The 20019-nt window shown below is 38.0% G+C and overlaps 1 protein-coding gene and 1 long non-coding RNA gene across 2 annotated transcripts in view; one reads left to right on the forward strand and one right to left on the reverse strand.

Annotated features, from left to right (window-relative positions):
* Positions 1-1217: 1217 nt before the first annotated feature.
* Positions 1218-16633, reverse strand: CUNH11orf58 (chromosome unknown C11orf58 homolog). Its single transcript, XM_006142498.3, has 5 exons — positions 16462-16633; positions 8879-8962; positions 7008-7068; positions 4559-4668; positions 1218-3226 (listed from the first exon to the last, which is right to left on the reverse strand). The coding sequence occupies exons 1-5, from the start codon at positions 16522-16524 to the stop codon at positions 2996-2998; spliced, it is 549 nt and encodes a 182-aa protein (XP_006142560.1). The 5' UTR covers positions 16525-16633; the 3' UTR covers positions 1218-2995.
* A 283-nt stretch (positions 16634-16916) lies between these two features.
* The window catches only part of LOC114006315 (uncharacterized), a 30784-nt gene continuing 27681 nt past the window's right edge, over positions 16917-20019 (forward strand). The window contains exon 1 of the long non-coding RNA XR_003548050.1: positions 16917-16982. This is a non-coding gene — a long non-coding RNA (uncharacterized LOC114006315). The remainder of the gene's footprint in view (positions 16983-20019) is intronic.

The raw sequence follows: 20019 nt of genomic DNA on the forward strand, positions 1-20019 counted from the left end.
GATGGGGAGATAGTGACGACTTCAAATGGATATAGAAGGTGTAGGGATGATTACAGTTGAATTGAGTGGTATTTAGGAGCAATTTTTTTTATCACTTTTACAATACTGACTTGTGCCATTTGGTTATCTTTCTTCAGAAATAATCTGTAGAAGATTGGATACATCAGGGGTTGGGATTTTGCAGCAAGGTATGAGTAACAATATCCTGAGGATGCTTTTTTCTCATATGTGGACTATTAAAAATCTAGATAGGGCTTATAAAAGCAGTGAAATCAGATTATGACCTGACTTGACCAGGTTTTGTAAAGGAAGAGAGAGATGGTTAGAAGTGAGATTTCTAAATTAGTAATTTCAGAGTTAAAAACTGTCCTTGGATGTTCAAAGTATATAGGATGTGCTTGTGTTGGTAACAAAGTAATGGAACTAAAGCCATGTAAGAAGTTGTCATTGCAGTTAATAAGATAGCTGAGGGGCCAGCAGGTGGCGTGGTAGTTAAAGGCACTGGATTCTCATGTGGTCAACCGCGGTTCGAGTCCCAGATCTGACGATTTGCTTTCTCCCTTTCTCTGTATCTCTCTGGTCAAATTAAAAAGTAATAATAAATGGCAATAAAGAAATAAATACTTCTTAAAAAAAAAAAAAGATAGCTGAAATCTCTGAATATACTCCATGAATGTGACCTACATTCTGCTCTCCACCTAGTTTAATCACAGTTTTCCTATACCTTCAATTCTCCAAGATTTTAAAAATGAAGATTTTCACCTAATAACATAAATATTAGACTCTGTTACTAAAATCATTTTCAATAAAAAGCTGTTAAATCATTAAGATAGGTAAATATTTGGGTATAGGCAAATGTTTGGGATAAGCACGAAATTATCAATGATTTGGAAAAGTTGCCATTAATTTTTTTCCCTGAATAGTGCATTTTATCACCCCCAAAATAAGTCGTATTTTTCCCACCTAAAACTTTATTAAATTTGCTATAGGGTATATGTGCTCACCAGAGAGAAAGAGACTGAGAGAGTACACTACCATGTACGGAGCTTGAACTATGGTCGGCCACATGAGAGTCCAGTGCCTTCACCACCTGATAATTTTTAAGTAGGGATATCAAGATAGCATGGCATCAGTCTTTTAAAGTATTTTTTATAATCTGTTAAGAAAAAAACTCCCAATGTTCAGGCTTAAAAGCCATGTTTAATGTGATGCTGGGAAACTGGGTAGCATTAAACAACAGACCTAAATTTATTACAACTCTAAATTTTGTTAATGTCCAATAATACATAAATCAGTTAAAATAAGAATCTCTATTCAGAGATGAAGAAAAAAGGTCTTCCAGTATAGTTATTTTGGAAGGTACTTCTATTTACATATCAGAACCAAGACTTACCAACAACCCAGCATAAATGGTGAAATGATGAAAATACTCGCTTAGTAAAATACTGGCTTCTCTCCCTCTTTCATTCTAAAACAAAAATCAGTCTTCACTTTCTACATAAATTTATTACAATAAGCAATTCCAGAATAGAAATTTGAAAGTCAGTGGTCAAACTAAGATGGTCAAATAAAGCAAACCTTCTTCAAACCAAGTCATTTGTTAAATGTCTTAAATATTGCCTACCACGCAGACTCAGTATTTTGCTATATAGGGCAGAACTTATTTTAAACTATGTGAGAAATGTTTAAAAAACAAAGGAAAAAAACCCACCTTGGTGGTCTGATACATGAAAAATATTTCAACATGAAGTCTGTAAACCAGAAATCACCTGTTCTAGTTGCTATACTCTTCTAACACATTTTAAGTTTCCAAATGACAGGACTAAGTTTTAAAAAAGAAACTCAACACATCGAACACACCCACATATCTAGATATGTAATAGATCAGTTCACAAACAGATTTGACTCAAGCCTTTGAACTTGTTATTTAGATACAAGATTCTGGACCCAATTATTCAGATCCACTGACTAGCCCATAATGCAGCTTGTGTTAATCCACTGTACAACTGTATAACAGATCACTCTAATTTCACTCTAACAGAAGCAACAATAAAATCAGAAATACTTTTAGTAATGTGATAATCAAAATAATAGCAATGGGATAAAAACCAGAGAGTCTGTTTCAGCTTCTTGTTCAGTAAGCCTGTTCCTCATTTTTAGGTGAGGATAAAGGTATCACAACCAAATATGGGAAACTGCTTTTTCTTTATTTAGACCTTAGGGAGAAAATAAACTTTGGTCACATATTACCTTTAAAAAAAAAAAAAATTCAGTTTTACATATTACTAAATAGATAAGACTAAATGACCAGAGAAGTAATTTCTTCTGTAAAAATTGGCCAAATTTTATCAAAAATCTAACGTACAATGTTCCAAATCATATAGACTGCTTGGGATCAAAATGCTTCAAATGAACAACAGCTGGGACTCCAGCCGAACAAATGTGAAAGTACTTGCGCTCATGTTGCTTTGGTCCAACAGAGTAGAGCTGAATCAGTAAGAGTAAACTAAGTGCCTAATCTTTGCCAACATTAATTTAGGTTGTGGCTGACAGCAGAAATATCCATGATGAATAGTTCTACTATAAGAAAAGTATAATTAGAGAATTTTTTTTTTATGAACACATCACAGTATCAAATCTTTATAAGAGAAAAATATGAACAACAAAAAGGATGAAATAGCTACCACAAACAAAATGTCTCCTCCATACTGCTTTTGAGGGGGTAAAAAGGTGTGGTTAGGGGCAGATGATGCTAACATGAAAGGAAGTTGAGTATTTATTTCTTATTTTATACAACTCTTACTCTTTACAAAATGGATATAGTCATGCCCATAAAAGTGTAACCCATGGCATTGGAAAGCAAACACTCTTTGTAATTATTTAAAAGGGCCTTTTTAAAAATTATAATACAAAGGTCTGTGCTCTACAAGCAGTCCTCCACTGTGCATTATAACAATAAGGCTTACTTTTAATACAAAGACTAAGTGTTTGGGAGTTATGAACCACTGGATTTAACAAACATCATTTTATAATTGCTTTTTGCATCTTTTTTGTTTTTGGGATCTTCCACGTCATCAGGATGCTCAGTAGCTTGAAGTTCTTCAGCAGATTCTTCTTTCTCTGACTCTGAGTCACTTTCAGAGTCATCTGGACTTTCAGGATCAGGTGAATCATCATCGTCGTCATCATCTCCAGCCACATCACCCTCTCCGTCATGATCTTCTACCTAAAATATCAACAAACAGGCTCTTTTTAAAATAAATTATTAGCCAGTACAAAAACTGGGGAAGACCCTGATCTTTGTCAGCGTCTTACGAACAGTCACTTTGGAGTCATCAGAGCAACAGTTTTAAGACTGTATTGTAAGCAGAAGCTGCTGTGAAAAGCACTGAGGACTGAAGGATCAGGTTTTATACACAGGGACTCAAGTAAGATTTTAAGAAAGGGCTCTGAAGACCACTCACCTGTCTCCCTACTTCTCCTAGTCTGAAAACTACTGTATTATATCTTCCTGAAAGAAACAATATTTTTTACGTAATTAAGGCAAGTTAGCCACTGATCTATATGTAGAAATCAGCTATCAATGTTTGGCATACATTACAAGGGCACTTCACAAAGTTTATGGAAACCTAGATTTAAAGGATGTGTTTCTTACAGTGCAAACAAATTCTGAGGGCCATTTCCATAGCTAGTGGTTAAGGGAATCACATCTCACATGGCAGACTATGTTTGGAGTCCTGGCCCTGGTGGCATAAAAAACTCACTGGGAACATGTGAATGTGTGTGTCTAAAATCTCAACAGGATGGAAAATAGAGACGAGATTGTGGCACGACCACGCCCCATTGAGAGTACGCTCTCTTTTGTCTTTCTCTGGCAAGTACACATCTCTCAAGCTATTAAAAAAAATAAGAATAAAAAAAATGAAATCCACAAATAGTTTTGTCACAATACTTATTTTTCATGAACATTTTGGAGACTCCTTGTACTCTGGAGTAAACGGTAATTACATATTAATTCATAATATAAAATGAGATCACTTAGGAAATAATTGAGAAAGAACTCTTCTAAACTAGTATTTTTAACTTACATAAAATATTTTAACTAATTTCTGAGCATGCTGTTCATGCCTATCAAGCATGTGCCCTAATATTAAGTAGGTATTAGAAAAACACATTTTAAAATACTTAAAAACATCTCTTCTGATTGGCTATGAAGACCTAGTTGGACATATAAAAATAAAAATATACATATATATGTACATGTATTTTTTTATTATTTAAATGAGAGATTTTCATGAGAAAGCATGTGTACTCGCTGGAGAGACAGAGAGACAGAAAGCGACCTGCTGGGTCCAGGACTCAAACTGTAGTCAACTACATGGGAGTCCATGCCATAATGATTGCGCCATCTGCTGGTCCCTATGTAAAAGTATTTTAGGTAACTGTATAAAGAAAACTTCCTATATAAGATTCTTGATAATCAGGATTAACACAAATAAATGATATTAAATTGAAAGTTGATTATATTCCTAATCAATGAAAACAAGTTAATTACTACCTCACTGAAGCCAAGTCCACAATGTCGTCGATATCTTCCTGATAATTTACTGTCCATACTTTGCTGATACTGAGACTCCAGTTCTTCATTAATTTTCTTGTCTTCTTCCCCTGCATGTCCAGTGTACTTTGGTTATGTTTCAGTTAAATTAATAAAAACATTTGATTACACAAAAAAACCCACAATACAGGTGATAGTATATTCAGGACTGATTTTTCTGATTGTGGCTAATTTTATAATAAATTTTGTGAATAAGATTTGATACCACAAGTAGTTACCTATTAGACAACCAAAATAACTGTAGGGTTTATTTATGATTACTTCTTTAGTAACTAGCCTTCTGAATTACAAAGGTGCTTATAAAAGATGAAGAACTTACATTTTTCTATATATATAATTCAAACCAGACAGAGGAACTACCTAAAGTTAAAATATCACAAATATTACTAATACTATAGAATATTAAATGTTTTATCTATACATAAAACAAATGACAGTTCTGAAACCTCTTAAAAAACAAAAACAAACAAAAAAAAAACCTCCAACAAACAAAAGCATCTATCTTTGAACAGAAGTCTATTCAAGAATGGCTAAATAAAATGACTTTGTAATGGCCTGCCTTTATGCCTTTCTTTGCACTATCAGTTTCATGTGTAGGTAGAGCTATTTTGTTTTTACCTAAGTTCCTGCCATATCATAATCCTCCTGCCTAAGCCTTGTAAGAAACCGGGAACACCACCATACCCAGCCCTTTCAAACAGGATCTCACTATGCTATGTGTGCTGGTTATCACCTTATGATCCTCCTGCCTGAGTGTCCAAAGTAGCAAACACCACACTATCCCTGACTTTAGGGTGGGCCAGGAATCGAACCTAGTCCTCCTATATGATCTCAGCCTGCCCATAGCAGTGTCCAGAATGTGCTATCATGTCTGGACCTACAAATCAGCTAATTGAGGTAATATACACTTCAAAAAAAAGTCCATGTTAATTTACTATGTAACATTTTTTTTTTTGAGAGATTTTTGCTATAGGGCATGTGCACTCGCCAGACAGACAGAGAGAGACAGAGAAAAAGAAAGCGAGAAATCACCCCCCAGGGGGGATGGCCACGCTGCAATCCCTTCTCCTCCATTCTCCTCTCAGGATCTTGGGCACACTCACACACGCGCCCGGCATGAGTTTAAGCCACTGGGTCCGGGACTCGAACCGCGGTCGACTACGTGGGAGTCCCGCGACATAGCCATTATGCTAACTGTTGGTCCCACTATGTAACATTTGATCTATCTATATATTTTTTTTTACATATTCTGTTGTATGTAAGTTATGAAGGAGAATATTAAAACGACTACCTATGAATCTACCACTTATGAACTAGAACAGTATGAATACTATTGGAGCTTCCTGTGCCTGATATATTTTAATTTGTAAATATAAATGTAAGAGAAATTTCAGGCTTTCATCACAAATAGTGGTACTGAACATTACTTATAAAACTCCTAATTTTGAAACAGTAAATATAAAAGTTGTAATATTTTTCTATTCTGAAAGGCTCAGGGATATTTTCCTTATACAGCAAGGCAAATATGAAGTAACTGTTTAACAGCAGTAATATCTAATAAGTACTGAAAAGTGCTATATATGCTAGGTCAGTATAAAGTCAACTTAAAAAACTTAATCCAAAATTTTGTTAAATTTAATCTAGATCATTATAGGCCATTATCCCCTCTTATTAATAATGTTCAAGATCAGAGTCAATTTTTTTTTCTTCCCTAGGGCTTTTGCCATAGTGCATGTGTGCTCTTTAGAGAGAGAAAGGAAGCCCTCACTGGGGGGATGGCCACACTGCAGTCCCCTCTCCTCTTGGGAGTCTGGCCACATGCACACCTGCACCTGGTGTGATCTTCAAGCCTCCGGGTTGGGAGCTTGAACCACAGCCAGCCATGTGGGAGTCTAGCACCTTAGCCACTGTGCCACCTCTGCTGGCCCCTTGGGGTGAGTTTTAATAGGTGAAAATTTTACTTCTTAGCACAATGACTTAAAATGCAAATTAATTACTCATGCTTCATTTTAAAGTTTTTCTCTAAAATTAAAAAAAAGGTATTTAATCTTTAGGTTCTGCATTTAGTTTATATTCTTCAAAAATTCTAGAACAAAACTTAAACTCAAAACCAGTATAAAATGCCAACCATGGTATTATATACCAAATAACTTACACAATAAAAAATATTCTATACATACCACAGTTGGCAAAGAGGCTTAAAAACTCACTACAATTAAAATATATGTTCTGAGTTAGTACATGATACTTGATCTGTGTAACAGGTTTATATATAATATCCATTATCAATTCTAATACTAGCAAAATTAGTTCAGCTATCCCAAAGTATGTAAACTATTTCACATTCCAAATTTGGCACATCTGTTTTAATTATATTTTACTCTCTTACCTGTTCGGAAGTGAGATGTCGACTTGTGATCTCCTATAACCAGGCGACCAGTATGTTCTTTCTGTAGAGAAGGTTGGAAATGTATTAAGGGTTTGAGATTGGTAATTTAACAAGTATTTACTATGCACCAGAAATGACTGCTGCTTCTGGGAGAAGAAACTAAGGACTAAATTAAGATCACTGGTTTTATGGAGTTTACTTTGTAACAGGGTAGGTCCGGGGAGGGGAGGTAGACAAATGTAATCTCAATAAATTCCATTAGGTGAGGAGGTGGTATTAAGTACCATGAAAACAAAAGAGAGCAATGAGGTAGTGAATATAAAGGGTAGAAATCATGCTGGAGTTTTAGGACCAGCAGTTGGCATAATGGCTATGTCGCTGGACTCCCATGTAGTCGACAGTGGTTCAAGTCCTGGGCACGTGTGCGTGCACGCCCAAGATCCCGAGAATGGAATAGAGAAAGGAAAAGTGCTAGGATAAATAAAGGTTTTCTCAATAGGTGATATTTTTGTGGCTACTTTTGAGGGGCATTTCAAAAGCTATTGAACATTTTTAAAATTAGGAGTTTTAGTTTTTATTTATTTAAAGAATTGTTTCATTGGGACCAGTAGGTGGCATGGTGTTTAAGGCACTGGACACAACTACATGGTTGACAAGGGTTTGAGTCCTGGACCTGGTGGCTTGCTTTCTCACTTTCCTTCTCTTTCTCTCTGTGTCTCTCTCTGGTCAAATCAAAATAAAATGAATGAATGAATATAAGTAAATAAATAATTTAAAAAATTGTTTCATTTAACTTTATTATTCTTATTTCTGAATTTGACCAGAGAGACAGAGAAAGAGACAGAGATAGAGAGAAAGTGAGAAAGCAAGCCACCAGGTCTGAGATTCAAACCACTCGGCCTCGGAGTCCAGTGCCTTTAACCACCACCACACCACTTGCCGGCCCCTTGTTTTTGTTTTTAATGACAGCACGTGTGTTGAGAGAGAGAGAGAATAAAAACGATGGAGAGGAGGAATCACCCTCAACAAGGCCAAATCACATTGCTATCCCTCTTCCCCAGTCCTCTAGCTGCTCAGGATTCTGGGTGCCTGTGCCTGCCTTGTTTTTAAGCCAACTCAGGGATCCAAATTCATAGTTGGCACATGGCTTCCTATCTTACAGGGCAATTGTGCTAATGACTGTGACACAGCAGCTGGGCCTAAAATTAGTTTTTTAATAAAGGATATTTCTATCGCTACTACTTTAAGGCGTAGAGATAGCTATAAAATATGACAAGATTTTGGAAAGAGGTTCTTACAAGAGAATATACCCAGGAATATTTTTTTATAAAATCATTGGGCTAACAGATAACAAATTACAAACTTTCATATCTCCTTTCTTCCAGTCTTCTTGAAAAGTTTTTTCTCTAGTTTCCACACTTTACTCCCAAAGGCACGGAGAATCCTAGAAGTGGTTCAGATATGGTATAAGGTTTTTGTTTTTAATTTTTGCCAGAGAGTAAGTGCACTTGTCAGAATCAGTAAGAGAAGGAAAAAGCACACTCCCCTCCAACTATGGGGAACAGTTACACCGTAATCCCTTCTCTTCCATTTCTCCCTCCTTTCAGGACTTCTGGGACACATGCACATACACCTGGTGTATTTTCCAAGCCATTAGGTCCAGGGCTCAAACAACATGGTTGGTCATGTGAGATCCAGCACCCTTAACCAGCAGGTTAAATTTTTAGTGCTTAGTTTTATTTCCTAGAGCCAAATGCATCATGCAGGACAGAAAATGGGATCCAAGTGCCTTCAGTCTTCTAACCTAACATACATACAAAAATGCAGAATTTTTACAGAAAAGATAACGATGCCTACCATCTGATGCTTACCTTTCCTGCACCCATAAGTCTCAAGAACTTCTGTTTTCTCTCTTCATTGCCTAAGTCTGCTGCCTCCCAATTGCTGGATCCAAGCTGAAAAAGAGGTTAGTCAAATTATTCTTTTTGCACAAAATTAAGTATTAAAAGTTAAAGTCAACTGTAAATATAAGATTTCTTTTCTGTCAGTTTTTTTTGGGAGAGGTTTTGTCACACAGTGCATGTCCTCACCGGAAAGACAGACAGAAAGCGAGAAATCACCTCCAGGGGTGGGGGGTGGATTGCTACACTGCAATCCCTTCTCCTCTTGGGATCTTGGGCAGGCACGCACACGTGCCTGGCATGAGTTTAGGCCACTGAGACTTGAACCCTGTAGACTACATGGGAATCCAGTGATGTAGCCATTATGCCATCTGCTGGTCCCTTTTCTGTCAGTTTTAATTGTAGAGTTCATTTTTCTTACTTAGGAAGTTAAGCATAAGCATATATATCACATGTGGATTCAAATACTTTCCTTTCCTATCACTGCACAGCAGAATCCTGTAGTTTTGTAGCCAGAGCTCTGGATCTAAACAGTTTGCATTTATCAGAATCATCTAGAGGGGTTGTTAAAGCAGACTGCTGGGCAACACCACCAGAGATTCAGATTCACTGAATCTGAGGGTGGGAGCTTACGCATTTCAATTTCTAACAAATTCTTAAATGATGCTGATACAGCTGGTGTGGAAATTTTATTTTGAGACCCACTGCCTTAGAATCTTAAATGGCCCTAGAGCACTTAGTACTTTGAACCGAGAAGGCTGACATAGTTGTTAGCTGAAGTTAAATTCTGGCTTCAATCCATAAACATGGACATACCCTAGCAACAAAACGAAGATCTAAAACCATATGATCTTCTCAACAGATGTGAAAAAAGCATTAAAAAAATTACTTTATGATAAAAATGCTTAACAAATATAGGTCTAAAAAAATTTACCTCAAAGGGCATATATGACAAACCCATAGCTAACATCATACTAAATGGGGAAAGGCTGAAAGCCTTCCCTGTAAGACTAGAACAAGACGAGAATGTCCACTTTCACTACTCTTATTCAACACAGTACCAAAGGTCCTAGCCAGAGCAATAAGGCAGGATAAAGAAAATTGTAGACAAGGAAATTACACTGTCCTTGTCTACAGATAATATGATCTTACATAAAAAAACAAACAAACAAAAAAACCCCTAAGAGTCCACACAAAAATACCCAAAAAACCTCTTAGAACTGATAAAAACTGCAGGATATAAAATCAATATACAAAGTCAGCTCTGTAGTACAGTGATTAAGGGATCCCACATGGCTGACCATAGTTTGAATACTGGGCCCAACAACCTGAAAAATCCAGACAGCAAGGAGAAACAGAGGAGAAAAGATTGCAACATGACCATACCCAGTTGGGAGACTCTGTGGCTAGCATGCACACCTGCTGGCAATTAAAACAAAAAACCTGACCAAAAAAGCAATCCAATTTACATAGCTACAACAAAAATAAAATACATAAGGATAAATTCACTTTGGGGCCGGCTGGTGGTGTGGTGGTTAAAGATGCTGGATTCCCACATGGCTGACTGCAGTTTGAGTCCTGGTTTGAGTCCTGGTAGCTTGTTTTCTCACTGTCTTTTTCTCTCTCTGTCTCTGTCTGGTCAAATTAAAAAATAGCAGCAGCCAACTGAGGGGCCTCAGGGGCCAGCAAAGTGGTGTGGTTAAAAGCACTGGATTCCCAAATGGCCAACCGTGGTTCAAGTCTCAAGATCTGGCGGCTTGCTTTCTCCCTTTCTCTCTCTGGTCAAATGAAATAATAATAATAAATGGAAATAAATTAACTCTTAAAAATAATAGCAAGTGTAAATAAATCTTTAAAAAAAGAAAATTCACTTAGGGGGTAAAAGATCCCTACAATAAAAACTAAAACACTGATGAAAGAAATTGAAGATACAAAAAAACAAAGACATCTCATGTTCTAGACTGGACAGTATTGCTAAAAATATCTATACTACCAAGAGTAATTACAGATTCACGACAATACTTACCAAAAACAATCTTCACAAAAACAGAACAAAATTTATAAAATTTATATAAAAATCATTAAAAACTCTGAATAGCTAAAGCAAACCTCAGCAAAAAGAATGGAGCTGGCTAGGCCAGTCAGTCGCATGGTGGCTAAGGAGGCCGGAACACAAGCCAACTTGCATGTTTCATGATCAACTGTAAGGTTCAAGTCCCATAACCAGCAGCTTGAAAAAAACACTAAGTCCAAGTGCATGTGTGCCCAAAAATTTCGAGAGGAGCATGAAGAAGGGATGGCAATATGAAAATTGAAAACAAAACAAAAATGGCTTCATAAAGGTAGAGAGATGACTGACTACTTAAGGCTGGGATCGGTTATGGGACATAGAGGGGTAATGATTAATGGAAATAAAATTACAGATAGGAGGAACAAATTTCTAGTGTCATAAAATACAGTGGGGGGTAATATAGATGGCAACAACTTGCTAGATATTTTAATGTAATTAAAAGGAAAGATTCTGAATGTCGCCAATGCAAGTAATGGCAAAGGGTTGAGATGATGGATATGCTAAGAATCCTGAAGGACTCATTACATGTTGTATTTATGTACTATAAAATTACGTTGCACCTCCACAGATATGGACAATTACTATGTTAATAAAACTTATGTAACATTCTCAAATTAAAAAGAAAACTGGCTGTAGTGATATTCTAAGGAGTAATATAGCATCAAGATCCACTGGGCTCAATTTTTCTTTTTCAGAGAGATTTTTGCTACAGGGAACCTGCACTCGCTGGAGTGACAGAGACAAAAACCAAGAAATCCTCCCCACCCCTGCCCTTCTCCTTCCATTCTCCTCTTGGGATTTTGGGCACACTCACACATGTGCCCAGCATGAGTTTTAAGCCACCAGGTCTGGGACTCAACCATAGTCAACTACATGGGAGTCCAGTGATGTACTCATTACGCCATCTGCTGGCCTCTTCATTTATCTTTTGAGCCATTTTAGATAATGACTGAGATTTGTTAGTACTGAAATGTAGTAACTTTTATTTTTTCTTAAAAGTCCAAAGAACAAAGAGAAAATTCACTTAAAAAATACTGACATTTCTATCTTGGAATTATTAAATGGGCCCACTGAACCCTTCTATAGACCTAAGAAATGTTACAGAATTCTAGTGATCATACTTTTCAAACCTACACCCTGAAATAAATGTAAGAATTACCCCATTACTATTATTCATCAATATTCCCAGCTAAACATAACTATAATAGTGACAAAAAAACATGGAAGAGATTTTTCACTGTATTAGCCAATAGACTGCATAGCCATCTTTCAAGAGGACATGCCTCTGTTGTCTGCTTTTGGCTTTCATTGAACACAGATGAAAATTTTCATTTCTCAACAATAATGGTAATGAGAAAAAAACTGAGAGACAACATTTTACAATTTAAAAAATAATCTTAAGAATTATTTTATTTAACTTCATTTATTATTATTATTATTTTAATTTGATGAGCAAGAGGCAAAGTGACAAAACAAGTCAAGGACTCAAACTGTGGTAGATCATGTGGGAGTCCAGAGCCCTAAACCACCACGCCACCTGCTGGCCCCACATTTCACAATTATTAAACAAATAAGGTGAATGTAAAAGGACAGGTAACAGTATCGCAGACTAATGATGGTGAAATTAATTTTTTGCAAAAAAAATCTCAGACTATGAATTCTTGGATAATAAAATACTGAATAAATAAGACAAAGAAAAAGAAAAGGACAAAAAAGAAATACATTGCTCTCAACTGGAGCATCATTCAATAGCAAGGATTTCAATTACAATATTTTGGAATAAGAACCAGGACTATCCCATTTTTCTAAAAGCATGTGTGACTGTTTTAGTTCACCTTTTATAATGTTTACACATCAAAACTTACTTGACTCAGCTTCTAAGTGGACAAAGTATGAAGGGTATATACAAAAGTAACTAGAAAGATAAGTAAGATCCAAACATTCACTGATCATTCTAATTAAATTTATAATCTAACACAAAAATGAAAATGTTTTGCAATTATGGGTCAAAGACACTAAATTCTTCAACAAAATGTTAGCAAAAATTTCAAAATACTAAGTATTATATTTTGATGATGCAAATGCAAGAACTAGAAATAATAATGGTAAAGCCTATAAGAAATAGATATGAAATCTGAAATTTTAAAATTTTATGTTCCAGGTTCACATATAACAGCTGATGAGCAATTAGCTATTGATACATTCAGAGGATGCGGAACAATTTTGGGTATATATTCCATCAAAATCAGGAAAACATATTGGATTGTTGGAAAAGTCATTATGTTTCTTTATGCAAAAATGTGTCATGACTTTTCCAAAGCCCCAAGAGAACAGAAATTTGGGGTTACTACTGTTAAATTCCTATTAAAATTTCTAGTAAAGTGTTTTCCCCACTACCTCTTTATTCTTAGTTCTAAAATTGACACACAAAAGATAAAAAGAATACTAAAAACAACGGTAACTATGGTGTGCACAGGAGAGTTAAGCATTTGTTCCACGTTGGATCCACTTGTGGTTCTTCTAAATTCATTTTGGTGGAGGGACTGAAATGCTTTGTTAATTTTGGTTACCTAAATTCCAAATCTGCACTTCTTTCCATGTGACTCCTCTTTGTATAGGCCATTAGGTCTTTGTCTAGGTCTTTAGGTCAATAGTTATTTCTGGCTCAATATGGAAATAAAAAGGACTAGTAAAGCTTCAGTTCTGATTCCCACCAAATTACTTGCTCTGTAAGCCTGGACCTGACATTTCTGATCTACATGTGTCTTTATTTATTTATTTTTTTAGAGATTTTTTGCTATAGGGTGAATGCGCTCACCAGACAGACAGAAAGCGAGAAATCACCCCCTGGGGGGATGGCCACACCGCAATCCCTTCTCCTCCATTCTCCTCTTGGCGGGATCTTGGGCACGCACGCACGCACATGTGCCCGGCGTGAGTTTAAGCCTCCGCCTCAGGGACGTGAACCGCGGTAACTACATGGGAGTCCAGCGACATAGCCATTATACCAACAGCTGGTCCCTTCATGTGTCTTAAGACTGTCTTGAGAAAGGTATTAACAACCTAAAAATTGCATAGTTTTTCACAATATACAAGTCACTTGTCAACAGTCCATTTAATAATTAAGTATATTGAGACACAGAGGGGATAAATGACTTTCTTCACTCTCCAGTCAACCACTGTTCTTTCCACATACTTTACAAGATCAATTGAGGCAGAATATTCAAAATGGCCTATAAACTACTATGATATTAATGTACAGAATAAAGTTAAATAGTCTAACCACCAACTTTCCCAATTCTTCATTCCTATTAAGAGAACAAATACCTTCAATGTTTTTACATAATCACTACTGTCCATAACTTCTAATCCTAATGTATTTTTCCTTTAAATCATTAAGTCCTTCTGGTTCTTCAACAGCAACTACTCTGCCAATGCTGCATTCTGAAAAGCACAGGGATGACTGATACATTCTTAAAGGTTCTTCACCAGTTACTAAAATTAACCTCCTCACTTTCTCCCTTCATTCAAACCAACAAAACCACTTTTAAGTTCTAATACCCTTTACTATAGAACGGCAATCAATTTATCTTCTCAGTACATATCCTAGTGACTTATGCTGTGATTTAATATCCACTTTTAAATTTTTTTAAATGTTTTGTTATCCTCAAATTATATGCAAGGTCACTGGGAAAACAAACTTCATACAGTGACTGTTCATTACAAACTACTGACCAGTCACATATTATAGTTGATTTTCTACAAGGTTGAAGTATATTTAGGAAGTAGATTACATATAGTTTAAGAAATATTAAAAAGCAAATAAATTTTCAATTACCAGTAAAAATAATTCATGTGAAAGAAACTGACTTTTAAAAAGACCACTATCTAGGAACAAGTCACTGTAGTGTAACATTAGTAACATTTTCAGATAGTATGTGAAGGTCCTAGGCCCTGATCTTGAATTGCAACTGTAACCATCTCTTTTGAAGATATTTGCATAAGAGTGGAAAATGTCTTAACCAGGTAGAGTTAAAACTGATCTCATTAGAAGGTGCAGAAATTTAAATCACATAATCCCTTTAACTTTCTGTTATAGTATCAAGTTTTCTATCAAGGTAAAAGAGTGTTTATTGCTGAGTCAAAACAGTTGACCGACTTCCCAGTAATCAAGTCAGAGTTAAAGACCAGGAGGAAAACAATATAGTTTTTCAAATGGCAGCCAGGTTACTCAAAGACCTGGATAAAAATTCCTGACAAAAACTGAATTACCATAATAACAAGAAAACATCTAAAAGCCAGTGGAAGAAAGAACAGAGAGCATAAATAATGCTCACTAGACAGCCATTCATTCCCAAATCTTTATTGATCGCTAATCTTTCCGCAGAGCTAAAATCGATTTCTTTCAAGACTCTTTCTATGCCAGTACTCATATCATCTTCCACCTAAATACCGGAGGGTCTTAACACCATCTCATTTGCTACAATGTAGTAGGGAGCCTTTTATGATTCACAAAATAAGAATGCTATGAGAGACACAGAACTGCCCTATAGAGAATAAAAGAACTCCGCACACTATAAATCGGCAGTGCTCTACACAACTGAAAGAAAACTAGATGTCCTTTAATCATCCTTAAAAATGACCTCTCCACGCCCCCCTCCCAGTAATGTCCCCCATTAACGTTCCCGAGGCATTTATCCATTGTATGAAGGACGCAGTTTCCATGACACTGCGCTAGAAGCTAGGCCAAATATACGAAAGAGCATAACATAGGCACCATACTTAAATCCATCTTTGAATTCCCAACACCTGGCACAGCAGTAAATATTTAATGGGTTATTCAAGAAATGGAGGGTTTGCTATTTAAACTGACTAGCTGAGAGCGGGGCTTTTTTCCGGAGAAAGCAAACGAGGTCTATGACATCTAAATGGGCTTCTAGGTCTCGCGGTCTTAGACCTCGCCAACATCCGCCAGTATCGATTACACCCCGGTACGATTTTGGGGTTCAATACTATTCCGGGTATACTCTAATTACAATGAACTCCAACAGTCTATTGCAAGATAATCCAGGCTGGGAAATTTGTCCAAGTGTGCAACGAATATGTCGGCACTGTCACAGGTACATTTAAAAGCCAAAATACAGAGGGTCTGCCGACTGCTTAAAAAGGCCGGAGGAAAGCTTCCTCAGCACCCGCAAGATAGATACTAGGATACCCCTACTTCCACTTCTCGCCCCTCTCTGGATTTCTTTCCTCAAGTCCCCTTCCTACGCAGGTCTCTGGCTCTTCGAGTGAGGACCCCTTCAAACGTTCTGGCCCTAATTAAGAAAGGAAGACATTTTCCGGTCGTTTTCTGATCATCTCCCTCTGCCTTTCCGCTTCGGACCCCCTCAGGTGCTTCCTTCTCCTTCACCCACCCTCTCCGGCCTACCGCGGCCTTCAGTAGGCCTCAACCCTCATCCACTCCGCCATTGTTATTTACATCGTCGTCTGGGGAGGCTGAACGCTTCACCCCGTGTGGGTGAGACTCCCTGGCAGCACTCATCGTTGCGGGGATCCGGGCGAGAAAGGCTGAACCCACACTCCGTTCTCCTCAGCCGCACCACCAGCAGCCTGCAACCAGCCACCGGCCAGGCAGCGCCACTCCAGCGCCGCCCCCCCGGCCCCCCGCTCTCCACCTCGCGGCACTCTGGGAGTTGTAGTTCCCTGCCTCGCCTCTCGGTGGCCCACAGACCAGCGTTGCCGGGGCGGCTGGAACTACAATTCCCACAAAGCGCAGCGCCGCGGCTCGCGCTCTGTGGCGGGGGGGGGCCCGCGGGGTGAGTCCCCGCGCTCTCCGGCTGGTGGAGGGATCTCTGCGGATGGGTATGGCGGCGGCCGTAGGTTGAGACCTTCGTCACCACAGGAAGAAGCTCAGAGTGCGTTTTCGCATTTCACGGATTTCACGGTGAACTGCTGCTATTGGCAAATGCATCCGTGGTAGTGAAGCACCTAGGTTTAAATGTAAGGTTTGAGACTCGAGTCCCTACGAGTGCCCTCCACGTAGGACAAAAATCTTATAAAAATGGCTTCTTCCATTCCTACCCTCGTGTTCTCTGTTGCCCGTAGGAAGATTTGTGGGTGACCGTGGTACTGCTTTCTAGATGTTTCTAATGAATAGCTTTCCGTTGTCACTGAAATGAATTCAGTATGATGTTAAGTGCTGGTTAATTGGCTTTTTATGAAACCAGAGTCTGCCTGCAGGAGTTCTTAGAAGCTTTCCACATGGCTTTGTGTAAGGTGGGAGTGAGCCTATCACACCCTGCTGATGTCCAGGCGTTGTAGGGTTGGGTTCAGCACCTAATGAAGGTCAGAAGGTCATCCGTTTGTGCCAGAAACTCCTGTATCTTTTTATTTTAAATATATAATTTAAAAAATTAAGATGACATCTACATAAAACTTAAAGTATACAATTAAGGGGCGTTTAGCACATTCACAATCTTGTATGCAACTCACGTCTTTCTAGTTCCAAGACATTTCATCACCCCCAAAAAAACCCTAGTGCCCATTAGCAGTCTCTTCCCATTAATCCTTTCTCCCTAGCCCCTGGCAATCAAAGGTCTATTCAGAAAGCCCTCTAGCTAATGATAATGTTCTGATACTAGGCCCTAACTCCTGCAATATCAAGGTGTTAGACGAGTTTTTAACCAGGTCTGAGCCTAACAACCTGTCTGGATTCTTGTCTTGACTTATTCTGAAGCTTTCTGACCTTGATTGAAAATTTTCTTTTTTAGCAAAAATCAGTAGTGATATGACAGTACAAACTCTGTGAGTTTTACTACTGAGAGCAGTGTGTGAAACAGTATTTTCCTATTAGCTTCTGAACTCAGCAGTAACTATAGTAGAAGAATTAATACTTTCCTGGATTTTAAGTGATCACTGAACCATTTCTAGAACTGTGACTAGTTGAGGATAGTTCTTTAATTATGCAGTTATAGATTCAGATTCTGCTGCTTAATTTCTTTTTTTTTTTGGAGAGTTTTTTTGCTATAGGGAGCCTGCACTCGCCAGGAAGACAGAGAGAGACAGAGAGACAGAAAGCGAGAAATTACCCCCAGGGGGGATGGCCATGCCGCAATCCCTTCTCCATTCTCCTCTCGGGATCTTGAAGGCACGCTCGCACATGTGCCCGCCGTGAGTTTAAGCCACTGGCTCCGTATTCAGAAAGCCCTCTAGCTAATGATAATGTTCTGATACTAGGCCCTAACTCCTGCAATATCAAGGTGTTAGACGAGTTTTTAACCAGGTCTGAGCCTAACAACCTGTCTGGATTCTTGTCTTGACTTATTCTGAAGCTTTCTGACCTTGATTGAAAATTTTCTTTTTTAGCAAAAATCAGTAGTGATATGACAGTACAAACTCTGTGAGTTTTACTACTGAGAGCAGTGTGTGAAACAGTATTTTCCTATTAGCTTCTGAACTCAGCAGTAACTATAGTAGAAGAATTAATACTTTCCTGGATTTTAAGTGATCACTGAACCATTTCTAGAACTGTGACTAGTTGAGGATAGTTCTTTAATTATGCAGTTATAGATTCAGATTCTGCTGCTTAATTTCTTTTTTTTTTTGGAGAGTTTTTTTGCTATAGGGAGCCTGCACTCGCCAGGAAGACAGAGAGAGACAGAGAGACAGAAAGCGAGAAATTACCCCCAGGGGGGATGGCCATGCCGCAATCCCTTCTCCATTCTCCTCTCGGGATCTTGAAGGCACGCTCGCACATGTGCCCGCCGTGAGTTTAAGCCACTGGCTCCGGGACTTGAACCACGGTCGACCACATGGGAGTCCAGCGTCATAGCCATTACACTAACTGCTGATACCTCTGTGCTGCTTAATTTTGGTAGCAAGAAGTACAGCACTATAATATGTAAGCTCATATGAAAAAAACCCTCAGATAAGGGCATAGTCTATAAGTATATATAAAAGGTTCCTTAGTTCTTTGGAAAGAATAAACCATAAATAATGGAGAAGAGGGGGGCCAACAGTGGCTAGTGGTTGTGGCACTGGACTCCTTGGTGGCAGACTGCTGAGTCCCAGACCTGGTAGCTTGAAAGTCATGCCAGGCATGAGTGTCCCAAATCCCTGGAGAATGGAGGAAAAGGGATCGCTTTCCCCCAGAGGATGATTTCTCACTTTCTTTCTCACTGTCTCTGACTAGGACATATGCCCTATGGAATAAAAAAGAGAATAATAATGATAATGAAGAAGAGTAGATCAATGAAGAGAAGAAGCATTTTCCAGAAGTGATTGCTTGCTTTTTTTTTTTTTTTAAAGATTTAGTCATTTAATTTATTTTTATTATTGTTGTTGTTGTTACTCAATTTGACCAGAGAGAAACAGAGAAAGAGAGAGAATAAAAGCAACCCACCAGTTCCGGGATTTGAACTATGGTTAGTCATATGGTAGTCCAGGGCCTTCATCACCACGCCACCTGTTGGTCCCACGTTGCTTGCTTTTTGCTAGAATTAAAATACTAATATTTTCCAGACTAGCTCCACAACCCTACTTGGGTTTTGTAAATATAATGAAATTACATTTAAGTTACAGAACTTTATAGAATTGACTATAGTTTACCTCCAATGGGTTTGACAAATTGTAATGTCCAATTAGAACTCTTAGGTGTATTACCAGTAAACAAATGAAATGGCTGAATAGGTACTTTAGATTCCCAAGAGAATTCTGAAATAAAAAAGAACTTAGGGGCCAGCAGTTAGCGTAATGGCTATGTCACTGAACTCCCATGTAGCAGACTGCAGTTCGAGTCCCGGACCTGATGGCTTAAACTCATGCCGGGCGTGTGTGTGTGTGCGTGCCCAAGAGGAGAATGGAGGAGAAGAGATTGCGGCATGGCCATCCCTCCTGGGGGGTGATTTCTCGCTTTCTATCTCTCTGTCTTTCTGGCAAGCACAGGCACGGTATAGCAAAAACAAAACCTCTCCAAAAAAAAAAAAAAAAAGACCTATCAATAAGGTTAGTATAATAGTTACTAAATAATTTAACTTTA

This window comes from Tupaia chinensis, unplaced genomic scaffold (genome assembly GCF_000334495.1).
Source record: "Tupaia chinensis unplaced genomic scaffold, TupChi_1.0 Scaffold000077_1, whole genome shotgun sequence".
Lineage (NCBI taxonomy): Eukaryota > Metazoa > Chordata > Mammalia > Scandentia > Tupaiidae > Tupaia > Tupaia belangeri.

Excerpts from the sequence above, each read along its gene's own strand:
- CUNH11orf58 (XM_006142498.3), bottom strand. The coding sequence starts at position 16,524 with ATGAGTGCTGCCAGGGAGTCTCACCCACACGGGGTGAAGCGTTCAGCC. Across the intron at positions 8,963-16,461 it reads CAGCCTCCCCAGACGACGAT|CTTGGATCCAGCAATTGGGA; the intron begins GTAAATAACAAT and ends CCTCTTTTTCAG. Across the intron at positions 7,069-8,878 it reads GACTTATGGGTGCAGGAAAG|AAAGAACATACTGGTCGCCT; the intron begins GTAAGCATCAGA and ends CCTTCTCTACAG.